The following is a 21065-nucleotide window of genomic DNA, read 5'->3' as shown; positions in this document are numbered from 1 at the left end:
CCTTTGGTTTGGGGCTTCTTCGCTCGGGCCAGGTTTTGAGCGAAGAGGCCAAGGAGATATGTACCTTGGGCTGAAGCCCGGGGAGATCCGACTTCTGGGTCTCGCGAACCGTACTTTTATGGGCTTCGCTTCAGCTGCGGCGCACCATTCACGACGTAGCGAGTGGGGGTTTACTAGCGAGAATTGTTTTGGCGATGTTGCTGTGTAGGCCAGTCAACGAAGGATTTTAAAAGGAAATAATTTATAACAATGAACTTAGTTGTCAGGAAACTTCCTTAGGGGGTCTTGAAACACCTCCCAAAATTCAGTAAATTTGGGGGGGGGGCGCTCGAACCGCCATCTTCCAATATGACGGATGATTTCATGTTTTTAGATTTTCCTTGGAAACGGCTGTTTTTGAGCAAAAATAGTTATATAATAAAACACTCTAAATTTTCTTCTGAATAAAAAAGGTTGTATAAAATATTGCCATGAAGTGAATAGTTTGCCCGAAAAATTGAAAAGATTGAACATTTTTAGAAGTTAATTATTCTTGCATTTATGAGCGATTTCCTCAGTGAAAACGAGTGCAGTTTATTGTTTCGAGCTTGGCTGAAGGTAAGCTACCGTGCAATATCGATAATTTCGTTGTAGCTATATTATTTATATAATACTACTTTCATTTCGCGAAGTAGGGACTTCGTCATTTACCTTTCCTTATGCCTTAACAACGCATCTGGAAATTTTCGAAATTTTAAATTAATTTTTTGATATTAAAAACAGCCTTTTTTGAACCTGTGTCAAAACTCTCGGAAAATCCGAGTTGAGCATGGGGGGTGAAGTAATAACGATGTATTTACTGCAGGCCCACTTTTTTCTTCAAACGGTAGAAAACATAATGCACCCATCGTAAATAATCTCAACTCCTTCCATATGCCTGGGACCCTTCGAACTGCATTTCCCAGGGCATGAAGCGACCACGGTCATGTGGCCACAGGCGACTATCGGCGTCCCTCTTCCGCGAAAGCAAATACGCGAGGGCAAGCGAGAGAGTAACGGGCTTGTTAGTACAGTCAAGCACAGTCGTTTCTATTTGTTGTAAGAGAACCTTTCTTCTCCCGCTAACATTTCACGTCTATTAAACGCGTTTTTTGTATCAGAAAAAAATCATGTAATTACTGATTTTTGCATGAAGCATTCCAAAGGTGCTGCAATGATCGCATTAAAATTCAGTAATGATCGGATTAATATTAAGCTTATAATCAAGCTCTGAAGCGAATTTAAACCTTTTGTTCGACACGCCTTGAAAATACTTCTGGCTTCACATCTATTGTTGTTTATATAGAAAGTCATTTGTAAAATAATAATTTCGAAGATAATCTAACAAGAACAGAAAATTATTAACATTCCATGAAATAATTCAGATTAATACTTCAAGGGGAAGATAATAAAATAACCATTTTTGTATCTCCATTCTTCTCCCGCTAACATTTCACGTCTATCAAACACGTTTTTTGTATCAGAATAAAATCATATCATTACTGATTTTTGCATGAAGCATTCCAAAGGTGCTGCAATGATCGTATTAAAATTCAGTAATGATTTGACTAGATAATGGTTTGACTAGACAATTAGACATTTTTAGGAATAATAATCTTTGTTTCAAGCATTTAGTATTCGTTTAAACAATTAATTATTATTTAATTGTAACTTTTTGTTAAAAAGAGGTATAAACTATAGTCTAAAAAAATTAGTTAGCTTTTCTGCTTATAATTAAATATCTACGACATTTAGATACTAGTACCTTATTTTGTAATAAATTCTTATTTGTTTAAATAAATTTTGTTTGTTTCAATATCTAGTCACGTTAAAAAAATACAAAGATTTTGAATTCCTTTCAGAATACTAACAGCTTATCTGCGGGATCAACATAAACAGAACAAAAACTTACTTTGAGCTTTCAGAGGACAAACTAGTGTGTCTACGTTGGTGATTTAAAGGAAAAAATTATAAAAATAATTTCAGAACGACAACATTGAATGTAATTTTTATAGAATGAAGTCTTACTAAAAAATAAATTGTTCATGACCAATGTAAAACATTTTATGAACAAATATTAGTTATTTAAAGCATTTATTTGACTTTTAAATATTTAGCAATAAGCGATACACTTAATTGAATTCAGAGAAAAAATCAGATTTTTTAATCACAATTTCCGATAAAATGTTAGATTTATATTTAATGAATTTATTAAACAATGCGAAAACGGTTTAGACAAAAAATTTTGCTCTTTACAATGACAAATTACCACAATAATTGCAGAAAAACAGAAATTTCAAACATTTATTTTTGAAAAAAATTGTTTAAACAGACAAAATTTATTTAAACAAATAAGAATTTATCACAAAATAAGGTACTGGTATTTAAATGACATAGATATTTAATAATAAGCAGCAAAGCTAACTAAATTTAAAAAGCTAGAGTTTTATACCTCTTTTTAAGAAAAAGTTCAAACATAAAAAAACTACCTTTCACTGAGTGAGTGCAAAAAAATTATTCAAAGAAAAATAAATTGTTTAAACAATTGTTAATTAGTTGAAAAATATTTAAAACCATTCCACTTGACAAAGAAAAATAATTTATGGCAAAGAAGGGAAAAACAGAGCATTTATGTGTCAATTTTGGACCAACATGTCAATTTCAGTTTTTTGGGGCATTTTGGGGCTCCACACGGGGAGGGGGGCATACAAATTTAAAGTAATTTAATGGAAACCATTGATTGGAGACTTCCCAACAAATTCTTAATATCTCCCGCAAGCTAAGTTTAAATCCAGAAACCCGAATCCCATTTTTCCGAAACTCAAAATTTCACCATGTTGATCTTATGGGATTTTCAGGGCCTTTGCGGCAGGTCTTAATATTAACCGATTTGGCTCAAACTTGGAGGGAATTTTTTTTCCGACGGCCTCACAAAATGGGAGGGGGGGGGGTGGCATGCCCTCTATTCGAAAGTCGGTTTTTTGGACCACCCTAGTGGACATCGATAGAAAGAAGGGAAGTAACCATAAGTTTTATGAGACTGGGGAAAAACGGGGAAATGAGAGTGAATTTATTTTATAACTGGAAATTTGTTAATTGTTAGTTAAGTGAAGAAAATGTATCTGAATGACCAGTCACGAATCCAATGGGAAATTTTACACTTTAATTGCCATTCTATAGATTGAATTTGAAATAGTTTAATCTTGAAATATTAATGTTAATTTTTGAGTCTCTACATACATTAAAAAAAAAAAAAATTTTATTCAGAATGCTATAAATTTGAAAATTTACAATATTGAATGAATTTAATTATTCAAAATGTTAACAGTAGAGTTTTTGTAAGTTTGAAGTCTGCAATTTTTTCATAAATTTTCCAGATATTAAAATTAAGATTATCTGAATTGAAAATCATAAATAATTTAAATAGATTAAAAATGGTTAAATTGCACAATTTCAATTAGTACTACTTGAAACGGAAAAAATGTGTATTTAAAGTTTCCGAATATTTGTTTCGTACAAATGCTAATTGAAATCCTTGATAGCTAAATAATTTGTAATCGAAGATTCTAAAAAGGTAATAATTCCAGTATGATACTTTATAAGTTGAACAATTTTAAATTGTGTGTAAAATTGAATTAATAAAGTCAGAATTTTTTTTTAATTAAGCAATTCAATATCTTATGGTTGAAATCCATTTCGTTTAAAATTGTGCTATTTAGAAACAAAAGCCTTTTAATACTTGAATAATGATAAATTTAGTATATTCAAAATCGAAAATACTAAGATTGAAATTTCGAGAATTAGAGAATTTGCAGAAAAAAGCGCTTCAAGATGTACAATTTTTATTTAAAGCATTAAAAATGGTCTACTTTAAAATTAAAATAATTAAATTGGACATTTTTTTCATGGCTCTTAAGTTTAAATTGTACAATTTTAAACGTTTTTTTCTTTGAAGATTGTTTAATTTTTAAAAACGATCACCCCAAGTCAAGAGCCTCAGAAAGTCATCACGTGAGGTCATCAAGATGAGTATTCAGTTATTGAGTGAAGAAAATTGTATATTTAACTGTTGAAAATCGTAGAAAGTTGAATTTTAAATTGTTGAAAATTAAAAATAATTGAAAATTAAATTCCTAACTAATAAAAATGGATGAAACCTAATAATTAAATTGGGAAAAATTCCATTATTGAAAATTAAAGAAAATTGAATTTTCAAAAATTGTATTTTTAACTGCTGAAATTTCAATTTTCTTCCACTTTCAGTACTTAAAAATTCAATTTTATAAAATTGAGAATTGAGGAAAATTAAAAAATAAATTTGGAGCTGTTAGAAATGGACGAAACTTTAAAATTAAAGAGAGAATTATTTAAAATTGAAAAGAAAATTAAATATTCAATTGCTGAAAATCGTAGAAAATTAAATTTCCAATTTTTGAACATTGAAAACTTTTGATAATTAAATTACTAGCAAAAACAAAATCAACTACTAAACATTGAAGCTGCTTGAAAAGTAAATTATTAACTGCTGAAAATTGAAGAAATTTTAAAATTGAATTTTCAACTGTTGAAAACTGAAGAAAATGAAAAATGAATCAAAATTGAAGAGTAAATTTTCAACTGAAAAATTATTTCTTGGATAAAAATTCAACAACTTGGTTGATAATTTGAACTACTTTGCTAAAAATTAATGTTGTCTGATTGAGATTCAACTCTGGTTGGAAATTTAGCTATTTTGTTAGAAACTCGTATTGCTTATTAGAAAAATATTCTCTCTAACTGCAAATTTTACTATTGCATTTTTGGGTGAAAATGCATTCTTATTAGATAGAAAATAAACTATTTGGTCGTGCATTCAATTAGTTGGTTGAAAAATCATATTTTTTGGTTGGATTTAACTGTTTTTAAATTTAAATAAAAATCCTTTTTGGTTCAAATGGCAACTATTAAATTTCTCGTTGAAAATTCAACTAATGGATTGAAAGTTGAACTCCTTTTTTCTTTTACATTCTTTACTTAGTTTGAAAATTGAACAATGTTCTTGAAAATTGGTTCGTTTTGGCTTAAAATTATTTTTTGAAAAAGAATAAAATATTTGTTCAAGAATGCAACTGTTTGGTTGAAAATGAACTTTTTTATTGAAAATTAATGTTTACAGGTTTTTAAATACTATTTTTCTTTCAGAAATTCGCCTTTTTGGCATAAATTTAAACAATTCAGTAGAAAGTTCGTCTGTATTATAGAAAATTATGTTTTATTGCAAATTATTATTTTTTTAAATGAAAATTTGACTATTCCATTTTTGGATAAAACTGGATCTTTTCTTAGTTTAAAAATTCAACTATTTGGTTGAAAACTTATTTAATTTGTTAAAACTTCGTTTTATTATGGCGGAAAATTAATCTTTATGGTTAACAATCCAATTATTTGGTTAACATTTTTTTTAGTTTAAAAATTCTACTATTTAGTGGAAAATTAATGTAACTCGTCTTTTTGGGTAGAAACTCACACTTTTTTTTATTGAAAATTCAACGTTTTGATTATAAATTTATCTACTTTGTTGAAAAATCGTCTTTTTGGTAGAAAATTGACCTCCGTTGAAAATTATTTAACAGAAAACTTTAGTAGAAAATGCATCTGCATTATAGATTTTTAAAAATTTAATTTTTAAATGCGAATTCAACTATTTCGTTTTTTGATAAAAATGGATCTTTTTTAGTATAAAAATTCAACTATTGGGTTGGAAATTTATTTAATTTGTTAAACCTTCATTTTATTTTTGCAGAAAATTAATATTTTTGATAGAAAATTTAACTATTTGGTTCAATTAATTAAGGCGAAACATTAATAGATAAGTAGCGGATAACTTAGATTAAGGATGGAATGTAAATATTATGTACAGGGAGCGGAGGCCCTCAAACCCGTAAATGGGAGAGTTTAAATATACAATACAATACAATACAACTATTTGGTTTAAATTTTTGTTCAGATGGAAAATTCAACGGTTTGGTTGAAAATTGATGTAATTCGTTGAAAATTCCTCTTTTTAGGTAAAAAATTACACTTCTTGATTGAAAATTTAGCGGTTTTTTATACATGTATTTATTTTTGTTGACAATTTGTTATCCTAAGTAAAAAACTAATTTCCTTGGTTCCAAATTCATCTTTCTTGTTCCAAAATGCAACTGGTTGAAAATGAACTTTTTTTGAAAATTCATATTTACAAGTTTGAAAATACGTTTTCCTTAGACGATTAAACTTTTTGGCTTATATTCAAACAATTTAGTAGAAAATTCATCTGCTTTGTCGATTTTTTTTTTAAATTAACTTTTTAAATGAAAATTTAATTATTCCATTTTTTTGATAAAATTGATCTTTTTTAGTTAAAAAATTCAACTGTTTGGCTAAACATTTACTTAATTTGTTTACACTATGTTTTATTTAATCTATTTGTTCAAAAAGGTATGTAATTCGTTGATAATTCATCTTTTTATATAGAAAATTACACTTCTTGGTCGAAAATTCAACAGTTTTTTTAAAGAACTTATTTACTTTCCTTAAAAATTATTTTTTTTTTTCGTAGAAAATTGATCTTTGTTGAAAATTCAACTATTTGGTTTGAAATGTATGTATTTTATTGATAATTCATTATCTTAAGTAGAAAATTAATCTTCTTGGTTCAAAATTAATCTTTCTTGGTTAAAAATGCACCTATTTGGTTGAAAATTAACTTTTTTTTCAGAAATGTATGTTTACAAATGTGAAAATACTTTTTCTTCAGATATTTCGCCTTTTTGGCTTCAATTCAATCAATTTAGTAGAAAATACATCTGCATTGTAAAATTTTTATTTTTTATTTAATTTTTTTATTAAAAATTCAACTATTCCATTTTTGATAAAAATGGATCCTTTTTAGTTTGAAAATTCACCTATTTGGTTGGAAATGTATTTAATTTGTAAAAATTTGTTTTATTTTTGTAGAAAATTAATCGTTTTGACAGAAAATTCAACTATATGGTTAAAATTTTTGTTTAGTTTGAAAATTCAACTGTTTGGTTGAAAATTGATGTAATTCGTTGAAAATTCGTCTTTTGGGTAGAAAAATAAACGGTTTGTTTATGAATTTGTCTACTTTTTCAAAATCGTCTTTTTTTCGTAGAAATATTATCTTCTTCGTTGAAAATTCAACTATTTGGTTTGAAATTTATGTATTTTACTGACTATTTGTTATCCTAAGTAAAAAACTAATTTCCTTGGTTCCAAATTCATCTTTTTTGTTCAAAAATGCAACTGGTTGAAAATGAACTTTTTTTGAAAATTCATATTTACAAGTTTGAAAATACATTTTTCCTTAGATGATTCAACTTTTTGGTTTATACTCAAACAATTTAGTAGAAAATTCATCTGCTTTGTCGATTTTTTTAAAGTTAATTTTTTAAATGAAAATTTAATTATTCCAATTTTTTTTATAAAATTGATCTTTTTTAGTTAAAAAATTCAACTATTTGCCTAAACATTTATTTAATTTGTTTACACTATGTTTTATTTAATCTATTTGTTAAAAAATGTATGTAATTCGTTGAAAATTCATCTTTTTAGATAGAAAATTATACTTCTTGATTGAAAATTCAACAGTTTTTTTAAAGAACTTATTTACTTTTCTTAAAAATGATTTTTTTTTAGAAAACTGATCTTCGTTGAAAATTCAACTATTTGGTTTGAAATGTATGCATTTTATTGACAATTCGTTATCTTAAGTAGAAAATTAATCTTCTTGGTTCAAAATTGGTCTTTCTTGGTTAAAAATGTAACTGTTTTCGTTTAGGATTCAACTCTTTTGTTTTAACTTCGACTACTTGGTTTAAAATTGAACTCTATTGATAAAAATACATTGGCTTCATTCAAGATTCATAATTTTAAATATAAGTTTTCATAAATTATAAAAGATATTGTCCTTGCTTTTCTTCTCTATCATCTTATATAGTAAATAGTACGAAATACAAAAATTTTATACTATTATTAATATATTTTAATTAAAAAAATGTTTTGATTATACCTTTCTCTTCTTTTCCGAAGTGAGCCTGTGGCAACTTTCCATGTGCCTTGTACGGTGATGAGATCTTTTGAAAGCCGCAGAGCATTGCCCACAAGCATAAGGTCGCAACTGCTGATGGGAAAGTTTGTGACGATTTAACAGACTATTTCTTTTAAAGGATTTACCGCATTCTTCGCAGACGAATTGCCTCTCTTTATTATGCACGTAAAGAATATGATCCTTGAGAATACTGATGCTGGTGAAAGCTTTTCCACAATATTCACAAACGACGTTGCGCTCTTCAACGTGGAGTTGTTTGTGCTTCGCCAAGTCGTTTTTATACGCACACTGAAAAGAGCAACCTTGTGCATCACATACAAATTTTTTATCACCTCTGTGAACCCGTCTAATATGCTGCACACAAGCTTGTCGTGTTGTTAATATTTTTTTACAAACGGGACATGAAGCACTTGCAGGTGGTTGTTGATTGACTTTGCTAAGATGCATCGCTGTTACCAAATGACGACAATAGCCGCCCTTGTTCATGAAACTTTGACAACAATCTGTACAAAAGTAGAGACCTGAAACAGTTGAATAAATCATTTTTTGAATTCTCTATATAGGGCGTCTATTCAAATCCTGGGAAAAATTCCCCGGAAAATTCCAGGTTTTTTTCCAGGTATAATTTTTCGTAGTACGAAACCATTAAAATATTTCGCATTTTTTTAACATTAAACTCGGAATATGTTTACATAGTTACATATTTACATGTAATATGTTTACATTAATTAAATGAATAATACTAAAAACATTATTAATCATTTTTTGAATTTATCGTTAAAGTTCATAAATTAAAATAATAATTGAAACCAATTTTTATTTAATCTTCTTATACTTAAAATGCTGTGCACATTTAGAGAAAATTAATGTGTATACTGTATTAAAATCAATTTAAACAGCTTCAAATTCTTAATTTTCAAGTAAAAATATCGAATTTTCGTCAAGACACATACTTTTTTAACTAAATAGTTGAATTTTCAAACAAAAAGATGGATTTTCTGTCGAAAAAGATAATTTTTCAATAAAATGCATGAATTCTCAACTAAATTGGTAAAATTTCAACTACAAAAGAGAGCAATTTTCAATCAAATTGTTGAATTTTGAACTAAAAAAGATCAGTTTTCAAACAAAAATGGAATAGTGAAATTTTCAGTTTAAAAAGTATTTTTAACCAGTATGCTTAATTTTAAACTGAAATGATGAATCTTCGACTTCCAACAAGCATTTTTATATATATAAAAAAAAGATTTTTCAAGTAAAATGAAGAATATTTTACTTAAATAGTTGAATTAGAAACCAAAAAGATGAATTTTTAAACAAGCAGATTAATTTTCAAATCAGGGGTTAATTTTCTACCAGAAAATAAGATTTTTCAACAAAATACATCCATTTTGATCGAAATACTTAAATTTTCCAAATAAAAAAGGTGAATTTCCAAATAAATTGTTGAATTTTGACCTAAAAAAGGTGAATTTTCAATTAAAAATGGACTATTTAAATTATTAGTCATAAAAATTCACTTTTAACAAAAAATATGAATTTTCAACTAAGATGATGGAATATTTAATTAGAATAGTTACATTGTCAGTAAAAAAACTCATTTTCCATACAAAAAAAACTAATCTTAAACAAAAAGAAAACATTTTTAAAGAAAGTGATAAATTTTTAAATAAAATTATGAATCTTCAATTGGAATATTTAATTTTAAACTAAAAACATTCATTTGCAACTAAAATAAAGATTCATAAACTAGACTAACTGTATTTTGAAACAAAAAGATTAATTTTTAACAAAAGAGATTAATTTCTACCAAAAAAGATCCATTTTAAACTAAAAACTATAATTTTTCAACGCAAAATTCAATTAAATTTTTAGTTAAAAAATGAATGTACAACCAAAGAAAGGAATTTTTAACTAAAATAATGGAAAATTTAACTGGAATTGTTAAATTAACAGTAACAACAATTTAATTTCAGTCAAAGAAAAAACGAATTTCCGAGAAAATTCTATCAAAAGAATTTAATTTTTAATGATGAATGAATTTTCAAACTATTGTTGATTTTTACCAAACAAAAATACTAATTTTTAACAATATAGTTCAATTTTAAATTATAACATTAATTCAAAAAAAAGAAGATAAATTTTCTTAACAAAATAGTTGAATCCTAAGCCAAAAGATATTATTTTTCAACTGAATAGTTGCGTTATTAAGTATTAATTTCCAACAAAAAGATATACATTTTTATCGAAAGACTTGAGCATTTGAGTTGAAAAGTCGAATGTTTTCGAAAACCTTCGACTTTTAATCTGCACAAAGATGAATTTTTATACACAAAAAAAGGGAATTTTTGGCCGAGGCAGATTCATTTTCAACCAAATGGTTGTATTTTCAACCACGAAAGATGAATTTTTAGCAAAAAGTCAGGCTTTATTTTTATTAATTTTTTAACGCTTTTAGGTTATATTAACGTTTTTCACAATAAATTGTTTGTTTTAAACCTTTTAAACCAAAATCATTAGATTTCGAAGAAGATTTACAATTCTCAACAAATTTAGGTTATGATGGTGAGTTTCACCACCCAGCCCCCTGCCTCGACAGTGTATATGTATGCAATAGTAGTTTTCTTACGATCCGGAGGGGAAATGTCGGTCAAACCAATCCAACAAATGGCGCCAAAAAAGTAGGTCGGTCTGTCTTTTTCATTGAATTGCATTCAGAAAAAGCAAAAATAATTAAAAACTTGATTGTGTTTGCAAATAAATAAAAATAAATATAAATAAAAATAAGAGTTTTCTATAACTAATTATTTAAAAAAAGAAAGTCATAAAGATATGTAGTTTAATATGAATAAAATTTAATTTTGAGATACATTTTGAAAGCAGTTCGAACTTTATATTTTTGTGATTTATTTTGCTCATATTATTGATTTTATTATTTGTTAAAGTTAAACAAAATTATTTATTGTTGAAATTATTAATGTAGCTAATGAAAAAATTAATAATATTTAAGACCTTAATGACAAAAATATTTAAAACATATACATGATCAGAAGATTTAATGAAAAATATATTACTTATAACTACTATAAATATAATAATAATTAGAATATGTAAGATTAAAACTTAAGTTGCAAAGTAAAGAATCTTTGTTCATTTAAAATCTTAAAAATTTCAAGTTTTGCAGGAAATATTTTTAAAAATTAGTGGTAATTGTAATTCAAATGTTTGAGGGAATCATTTGGAAAAAAGTCAATGACTCGAATGATAAATGAGAAAATGGATTGAATACTATTCAATATAATGTATATATTTACTTGAATTGAACCAAACATCATATATACATTTATACAGTTCAATACTTTATTTGTTGCTTATAACCTTGAAAGATTTTTTCTCGCTGCATTCAGCCCCTAATAATTTTATTGAAAAATTTAAATTTAAAGGAGATTTTGAATTAAATAGTTAATTATATTATTGCAAATCTCATTTCTAAAATAAACAGACTATAAGTTATTAAAATCTATAAACAAACGTACCGTACTCATGACGCACAGTTGGAGGAAATGCACTTTTTTCATTAAAAAACGTCCAGAGCCTTCAATTTCCTTGCGATTTTGAATTTTTCTGTTTTAAATTAAAGATCATTAAATTCTATAGATCTTGACTCTCCGAACTTTTGTCTCATCTATTTTTTTATTAATAATTTTGCCAGTCAAAGTATGAACAAAGTCTTATTAACGGTACATTTTTTTTTGCTAAACGTCCTTCCCATTAATGTAGGAATGACATTTAATAACAAAAATAATTTAAAAATTTATAATAACCACTGTGATATACAATTTTTGTGGCAAAATATTAGAATTTGAGATTTTTCAAATTATAATTTCCTTCAATGGCCAGAACGACTTCAGGTATTCCTTAAAATAATAAATATTTAATAATATTTGATAAAATATAACAATTTAAATTTTTGTAAACAAATTAGATAAATAAATTTTTAATGTTGGCCCTTTCGCATAGAAAATTTTTTTTGTACTGAAAATGTTTTAAGCCATTGGAAGAATGACTGCTAGTCACAAAAGGATTAGAAAAGTTAACAATAACCACTGTTATTAACAATTCTTGCGACAAAATATTTAAACTTAAGATTTTATCAAATTTAAATTTTCTTTGTTTGGCCAAGTCGGTGGGTTAATGTCAAAAGATTTTGTATTGAGTGAATCTTAGCATGCAGTGTTATGGTTTATTTCCAATCATTTACGATTGAAAACCCGACTTTTTCCAAGTGAAACTGCCAACATTGGGAAATTTTTTATGTAAATTGTTTATAAATGTGTAAGTTGTTATATTCCACTAAATATGATCAAAGATACATTTTTTTAGGAATATCCGTAGCCATTGTAAGGATTAAAGAAATTAAAAATTTTGATAAAACCTTACATTTGAATATTTTGTCACGAGAATTATTTATAACAATGTTTATTGTTAAATTCTCAAATATTTTTGTGACTAGCAGTTATTCATCGAACAGCTTAAAACATTTCCAGTGTGAAAAAAGTGCGAAAAGGAGCAAAATTTTGAATTTGTTCATCTAATGTGTTAACAACAATTTAAATTGTTATATTTTATCAAATATCATTAAATATTTATTGTTTTAAGGAATAACTGAAGTCTTTCTGACGCTTGAAGGAAATAATCATTTTTTAAATCTCAAATTCTAATATTTTGCAACAAGAATTGTTTATAACAATAGTTATTATGAACTTTTAAATTATTTTTGTTATTAAATGTCATTCCTACATTAATGCGAAGCATTTTTAGCAACAAAAAAATTTTACCACTAATAAGACTATTTTTTAATTTGTTTATCAAATTTGTTTGCAACAAATAAATGGAATGATAAATAAATTATTTGTATTTTATGAGTCACTAAACATTAATTTAAGACAACATAAAGGTTTCCTGATCAGTTGTTAGAGCGTAACAAATTGTTATGTACAAAATGTCAGTTTTTCCATACTTTGAGTAGAAAAATTATTAATAACAAATAGAGAAGAAAAAAGTTCGGAGCGTCCAGCTGAACAAAAAAAGTTAATTTAAATATATACATTATATTAAATAATGTTAAATTCATTTTCTCATTTATTAGTCTTTTCATTGACGTTTTACCAAATTATTCCCTCAAATATTTTAATTACAATTACTTTTACTTTAAAAAAATATTTTCTTCAAAACTTACAATTGTTAAGATTTTAAAGGTACAAAGATTCTTTACTGCGCAACTGAAGATGTAGTCTTACATATTTTAATTATTATTATATTTATATTTGCGATACGTAATATATTTTTTATTAATTCTTCTGATCATGTATATGTTTTAGATATTTTTGTCATTGAGGTCTCTAATATTATTATTTTTTTCATTAGCAACATTAATAATTTTAACAGGAAATACATTTTTTTAACTTTAACAAATAGTAAAATCAATAATATGAGCAAAGTAAATCACAAAAATATAAAGTTCGAACTGCTTTCAAAATGTATCTCAAAATAAAATTTTATTCATATTAAACTACATATTTTCATGACTTTTTCTTTCTTTTAATAATTAGTAATAGTGACTCTTATTTTTTCATATATTTTTTTTTGTTTATTTGCAAACATCATCAAGTTTTTAATTATTTTTGCTTTTTCTCAATGCAATTCATTGAAAAAGACAGACCTACTTTTTGTAGCGCCATCTGTTGGATTAGTTTAACCGACAATTCCCCTCCGGATCGTAAGAAAACAGAAGGGGGGGGGGGGCGATGCATGGGGCTGGTTCCACCTGAAAGTGTCATTTTTAAACAAAAACAAATGAGATTTAAATTCACCATGAGATTTTAAAGAAAATTAAAAAATTAGTATTAAAAAGATTATTATAATGTGAACAATATTCACAATCTTTTAACAATATCGTTTTACATGTTGATATTTTCGTCGGAAATTATATTAAATTTCAAATAAGGTTTAAAAATTGTCAACAACTCATTAGATTTCAGAAAAAGATTAAATTTTTGAATACAAGAGATTCAAAGAAGATTTACCATTTTGAAACAATTTAAGGTTATGTTATTTTTTTTCACAAGAATGCATTTTTTTGCAAGAAAAATCATAAAATTTCCAAGAAGATTTACAATTTTTGATTAATTGATACTTACGTTATGTTAGGATTGTTCGTCGGTAATTATTAATATTTAAAAAATATATTGTTAAAGAATAGTTACAATTTTTAACAATCTTAGGCAATTTTGACGTGTTTAACATGAAATTCGTATTTTTAAAGAAAAATAGTTCAAATTAAATCCAATGAATAATCAAATTTACCAGCTTGACAAATTTCGGATTATGTTCGTAATTTCCGTTAGAAATTTACGTTTTTATTAAAAAACTATTAGATTTTAAAGAAAATGTATAACTTATTAACAATTTTAAGTTACATTGGCGTTTTTAAACTAAAATTGGCATTTTTAAACAAAAATCATTATAATTTCAACATGATTTAGAATCTTTTAACAATTTTGGATTATGTTAAGTGTTTTTTGTCAGAAAAAATTGAATTTTAAACAATGAACAATACAAGAAAATTAAAAATGGAAGGTTTAATTTTCAAAAGGTTAAAATTGAACTTTTGAAAATCAAGCTTTTGAAAAATGAAGAGTATGGAAAGTTCCATTTTAAACTGTTAAAAACTCAAGAAGAAAGCATATTTTGAATTAAAAACAAGTTAAAAAAAGATGTAATGTTTACATAACTATACACAAAGATGTAGTCAATAAACATTTAGAATCTAAAACGAGTATTGAATAAAGTAGATTTTTTCGAGATTAGTGTGATATAAAACAATTTTTTTACACAAAAATATTATATATTAATTCTGACGTTAAGATATTATAATTAATCAATTATGAAAAATGTTGCCCTTTCAGATCATTTCTATTATTTTAGATAATAGGCAGTTACGTACTATTGTATTTTTATTTTCAAATTTAACTATTCTGTTATTATTGGTTGAAAATTGATCCATTTTAGTAAAAAATTTCAGATTCATGTATTTTGTTGTAAATTTGTCTTTTCTGGTAGAAAATTTAACTGCTTAGCTGAAAGTTAAACTACTTTGTTAAAAATTCATTTTTTGGTTGAACATTCATTTTTTTGTTTAATATTCGTTTTTTTGGTTGAAAATTTCAATATTATGTTAAAAAATGTTAGTTTTTTAAAACAATTTTTCAATCATCGACCATTTTTTATCCATTTTTCCAACCAAAGATGTATTTATTTCATTTTTGATTAGAACTGATTGTATTTAGTTCAAAATTCAATTATTTGGTTAAAAATGGACTTTTTAAAATTAAAACTCATACTTTCAGTTTGCAAATTCAACTGTTTTTAGAAAATTCGTCTTCTCAGATTGAAAATTTAACTGCTTTGTTGAAAATTCGTCTTCTTGGATTGAAACTTCGACTATTTAGTTGAAAATTCATTTTTTTCGTGCACAAAAATATTATATATTAGTTCTGACGTTAAGACATTTACAACAAATTATCAAAAATAGTGTCCTTTCATATAATTTCTATTATTTTAGATAATAGATACTATGAAATTTAATAAAATTTATTTTGATACAAATTTTACATTTCAATTTAAAAATTGCTTTCAGATAAAATAATAATAAAATAATTACCATCCTTCATAGGTTTAACATCCTGATTTTTTGTTGAATGAGTGAGTCTAAAGTGTTTACTGAAAGCTTTTTTCGAAGCAAAAGAAGAATCACACTTGGAACATTTATAATTATCATGATTTTGAATATGGCTTCGGAAAGTCTGCTCAGTGCTAAAAAGATGAGAGCACCTCATGCACTGAAATTGTTTTTCCTTCTCGTGTTTGAGTTTATGTTGTTGCATTTCCACCTCAGTTTTAGTGATCTCTCCACATTGAGAGCAGACGTTACCGTTTTCAAAATGGTGTTTAGTTCTGTGACGATTTAGGAGAATTTTTTTTGGGAAGTTCCGTAAACAAATATCACAGGAATAGGGATATCGATTGTTAGTACTCTCCCCATGAATCCTATAAAGATGAACATCAAGGTGCTTTCGCCTTGCAAATTTGGCATTACAGTGGAAACAATTATTCTTCTCGTGTCCTTCCATGTGTCTGTCAAAATGTCTTTTGTACTTAAAAGTCATGGGACATTGCGAGCAAACTTTTAATTCTAAATCCTTGTTAACACTCTTTTTATTTATTTCCAATGTTTTCATTTCGCTGGTATTTATTTCGGCATCAGTTTCTTTGGCGTCGGATTCGTTGCTCAGATATTTTTTGCTTCTAAAATAAGATTCGCTGGACGCGGGAATAATACTGTAATCTTCTAAAGTGGAACTTTTATGCAAAGATTCATCAATAGTTCCTAGGAATTTCGGATCCTCGAAGTGCTCGAAGTTATCTGTGATCGGTGAAGTATCGAGAAGATGGTAATTGATAACATTTTCAGGATTTACAACATATTCGAGAATGCCATTCGATTCCTCGTGTAAACTGAGTGAAGCTTCAGAACCGTTTTCAGAATTCGAATCTTCTTTTCTTTTAGAAAGATCATCATCTACAATTTTCGAGTCTAGAAATACATTTTTTCCTTTCATGAATCTCATGTCTACGTTATGCGGATCATGGTTGGTATTTTTGTAATCGTCGAGATGTTCTAAGTGTAAATCCGAACTTGAAACGCTCACAGATTCGGGAGAAAGATTTATACCCGAATCTTTGCTTTCGAGACTGCTCACACATTTTTGCAGGTAATCAAAATCGTTTTCGGAATGTATGCTGTTAATGGCATCCAGCATCGAGTCTTCCTATTAATAAGATGGAAAAAGAGAAAACTGAAGTTTTTGTAAAATGCATTTATTAAAAAATTAACGAATATTAGATGATATACAGAAATCACAGCGTAAATCTAGCTCAAAAAAGGGGAAATAGGGTGATTTTTTAACGAAAAAGGAGAAAAACAAGGGGAAGATTGAACATTTATTTTACACGTAGACAAGAAGAAAACATCTTTTTATACTAAATTTTATAGTTTTAAAATAATTTCGAATGTTTTCTTAATATTTCTTAAATTGGATATATTTGTTCGTTGGAAATACATTCACGACCGAGTTCACGGCGACCCGAAAAATGCAGAGAAAACAATTTTTATGTGTTTTAAATCCTCCTCATAATCAAGAATACTTTCTCTTCTATAAATTGCTTAATTAGTAATTAAATCGTGACACGTATTAGTATAAATAAATGTTTTTTTTATCCTGGATTTTTATTTTTTGACATGAAAAACTCAAAATATTTAAAAACATATAATAGTACATTTTTAAATATTGAGAGTTATACAAATGTTTGAATGGAAATCTTTTAAAATTATTGAAATATTCATAATCTATGCATGTGTGTATATGTATATGTCTATGTATGTATGTAGAAATCAGTAAAAATTCCTTGAAACAAAATTGAATATATTCCCTAAAGTTCTATAGAAATTGCTTAAAATCTCTTCAGATCGTAAAAGTCCATTAAAACAAGGAGAAATCATTTGAAACTTCTTGGATATAAATTAAATTCAAATTACTTATTACATTTCTAAAAAAACCGTCTAAATAAAATGCACGCGCGCAAGACGACCGTTCACATCCCTGGATTTGTATTCTTTAATATGAAAAACGCAAACTATTTAAAAAACCATGACCGCAAATTTTTATGTATTAAGAGTTCTAAGAATATTTGAAATGAAATCTCTTGAAATTATTTGGAATATTTTAAAATAGCTTAAAAATATTTAAAATCCTTCGAAGTTTTTTTAATTCCTTCATACCCCTTGTAATCAGTAGAAGGTCCTTGAGATAAAATGTAATGTATTCCCTACAGTTCGCCAGAAATTCATTCAAATTCATTAAAATGTCTGGGTTTTTAATCTCTAATATGACACATAAATATTTGCAAACAGCTTGGAAGCTTTAAAATCCTTTGAAATTTTTTCTAATTCCATCATATCAGGGTGAATTGAAAAAACTCAAAATAAAAAGTTTCTTTTCGAAATTACAACAAAAATTTTTAAAAAATATTATCATCAAATTTCTTACCATTGGATAAAACGATTCAAAATGGTCAGATTAAAAATTTTTTATGCATGGAATTTTTTTTTTCGTCGAAATATAATATTAAAAAAAAACGAAGAAAATTTTAATTTTGTTAATTTCTACATATAGTTGCAAAAATTTTTTCGTTTTTTTTTTTAAATATTTTCTGATGCTTTTTTTAAATAAACTAAGTAAACACGTAAATATTTTTTAATTTTAACGATTTTTTTTCTACTTTTACAGATCCTGAAACATGAGCCATTTTGACGTAAAATCTGTAAAAAATAGAAAAAAAATGTTTTACTCTTAAAAATGTGTAAGTATTTTCCAAGTTAATTAAAAAGAGCATAAAAAAATAAAAGGAAAAAAAAATGTTTGCAGCTTTAAGTAGAAATGAAAAATGGTATTTTTCATAATTTTGTAAAATATTATATTTAATATTTAATATATACAAGATTATTTAATTACGTAAACTTTAACCCAAAAAATAGGCCATTTTTTCCATATACAAAAAAAAATAAATTAAAAAAAAATGTAAGCCCAATAGTGAGAAGTTTGTTGTTTTTTTTTTTTTAATTTACTCGTAATGCCACGAAGACATTGTACAGTGCTATCAGTAAAGAATCAAATCATTTTGAGTTTTTTCAGCCAACCTTACTTCCTATCCCTTGAAATTGTTGAAATCAGTAGAAATTCTTTGAAATAAAATTTAATGTATTTCCTAAAGCTCTCTATAAATTAGTTGGAATATCTTAAAATCGCAAGAATCAATGAAAGCAAGTCGAAATTATTAAAAATTTCTTTGATATAAATTAAATTTATTCATTACATTTCTAATACGTAAAAAAAAACAAATCATTTAAAAATCCATAAGAACAAATGTTTAAATTTTAATAGTTCTACTAATTTTTGAAGCGAATTTAGTAATTTCAGAAATGAATTATTCTAGCTAGTATGATATATTTGAAAAGTTTATATGAACAATTGATAATTTATAAATGATTGAATTTGAAACACCTAGAAAAGGTCTAATATTAATATATACTTAAGTATACAAATTTTTAATAAAAAATTAGTTTAATTATTAAATTTGGGATGAAAAATTACCATTTTTTTTTTAAATAAAAGCTTAGGTTTCTTCATTTCAGAAAAAGTAAACAAAAAGAAGTGTGTTTAAATTTTGATAAATCTTTACATTAATTAAATATTACATATATAGCATGTACATATAAAGAATAAATATTTATGATTTACTAAAAACGGCGCATAAATTGGCCGAACTGTTAGAAGCTGTTTTTTGGTAGTTTTTGAAAATTCATTAAATTCTAGAACTTACAGACAGTATAGTTAATTCCAAAAATATTGTATATGTATAGATTAAATGAAAATTATTTTAGCTTTAAAATTTTATTTAAATCATAAGTAAGCAAAAAAAAAGACGTTCACAACTCGCGGCAGCGAGCGCAGAATAATTTTCTAAATGTAAAACAAACTGTATTTCGAAATATTGCATATTTGAAGGGGGAAAAGGGTGTTTTTCGAGAATTGGGGGAATTTATACAAAAGGGCGAAACGTTTGGTACTAGGGTAGACTATATGATCCCTGTGATATATAATGGACGAAAAATGCCGGTCATCATTGATAGAAATCGGATAGAAAATGGAAAAAATTACAGAATAGATTTATTTCTAATACTTTTAAAAATATTTTAAAAATACCAAATTTATGCTGGAACCATGAATTTCTTTTATCATTAAATTTCTATAAATTAATAACTGAAAAAAGTGAATCTACAATATATATTATATATACAATGGTATTTTTTAGATTGCATGAAGTATTTTTTTGGATAATTTTTTGTTAGTTTTTGATTTTCAATTAAAAATTTCAACCATTTTTAGGTTGCAAAATGAATATAAATAATCATAATATTATGTGTGGTGTAAAGTAGGTCAATTTAATATTGAAGAAAATTTGGAAAATTCTTGAAGAATAAGATGCATGTTTGAAAATAATGACAATTGTGATGCACATAAACAAATCTTACCTCATTATCGAATGCGTGGAGTGGAATCAACTCTGGCTGATTGATGTTTTGTGACATTATAAATAGCAGAAAATCAATCAACGACTTTTGTATACTGTCATTGCAACATTCGTTTCCAGAAATATTTGAAAAAAGTTTAACGAATATGTGCAAACATTAGCTTTTTAACTTACGCCAGAAACAGTCAGAGAGTTTAAAAATGCATCCAATTTTTCGGCGAACATAATTAGAATATTACTTTGGCTACATAAATATACCTTCTGTATATATTTGCTTTGCTTTCGATCTTTGGAACGTCAAGCTGTCAAATCGTCGAATCGGCCGAAGTCGGTTACCTTCGGAATTTTTCGGCATTCCTTTGAGCGCGGTTTATTTAAAAATATTAATCCAAAGAATTCGATATTGGTTCAAAGTAAATTTAAAAGTATTCCTTAATTGAGCTGAAAAATATTTTTTCTTAATTATTTGTGGGCTCTTAATGCGAATTTTGAGTTTTGACATTTTTTTCTAAACGTTGACTGAAAAAAAAACGTGTTTGTAGGATGGCAGTGCCCCTGTAAGACGCAATCTGCGGAACACGAGAGTATGGAAGAAATACATTTGTAGGGGAATTACCTTCAAACTACACTTATTATTGTACAGATTAAGGGCATGTGACACAGCTAAATACCTATATTACCGACCTCACTTTTTCCGTTCACTGAATGTTTTTTTGAACCTAAGAACTTTTTTTGTAAATAA

At 26.3% G+C, this 21065-nt stretch overlaps 1 protein-coding gene across 1 annotated transcript in view; it reads right to left on the bottom strand.

Moving 5' to 3' along the window:
• LOC117170156 (zinc finger protein 431-like) overlaps positions 1–20618 on the bottom strand; it is a 22610-nt gene extending 1992 nt beyond the window's left edge. The window contains exons 1-3 of the mRNA XM_033356718.1: positions 20325–20618; positions 15834–17001; positions 8072–8631 (exon numbers count right to left, since the gene is read on the bottom strand). Of these exons, the coding sequence (XP_033212609.1) occupies positions 8072–8631; positions 15834–17001; positions 20325–20381 (1785 nt within the window). The 5' untranslated portion in view covers positions 20382–20618. The remainder of the gene's footprint in view (positions 1–8071; positions 8632–15833; positions 17002–20324) is intronic.
• Between the last annotated feature and the right edge of the window lie 447 nt (positions 20619–21065).

This window comes from Belonocnema kinseyi, chromosome 3 (assembly GCF_010883055.1).
Source record: "Belonocnema kinseyi isolate 2016_QV_RU_SX_M_011 chromosome 3, B_treatae_v1, whole genome shotgun sequence".
In the NCBI taxonomy this organism is placed as follows: Eukaryota; Metazoa; Arthropoda; class Insecta; order Hymenoptera; family Cynipidae; genus Belonocnema; species Belonocnema kinseyi.
This window is presented reverse-complemented; position numbering and strand designations above follow the sequence as displayed.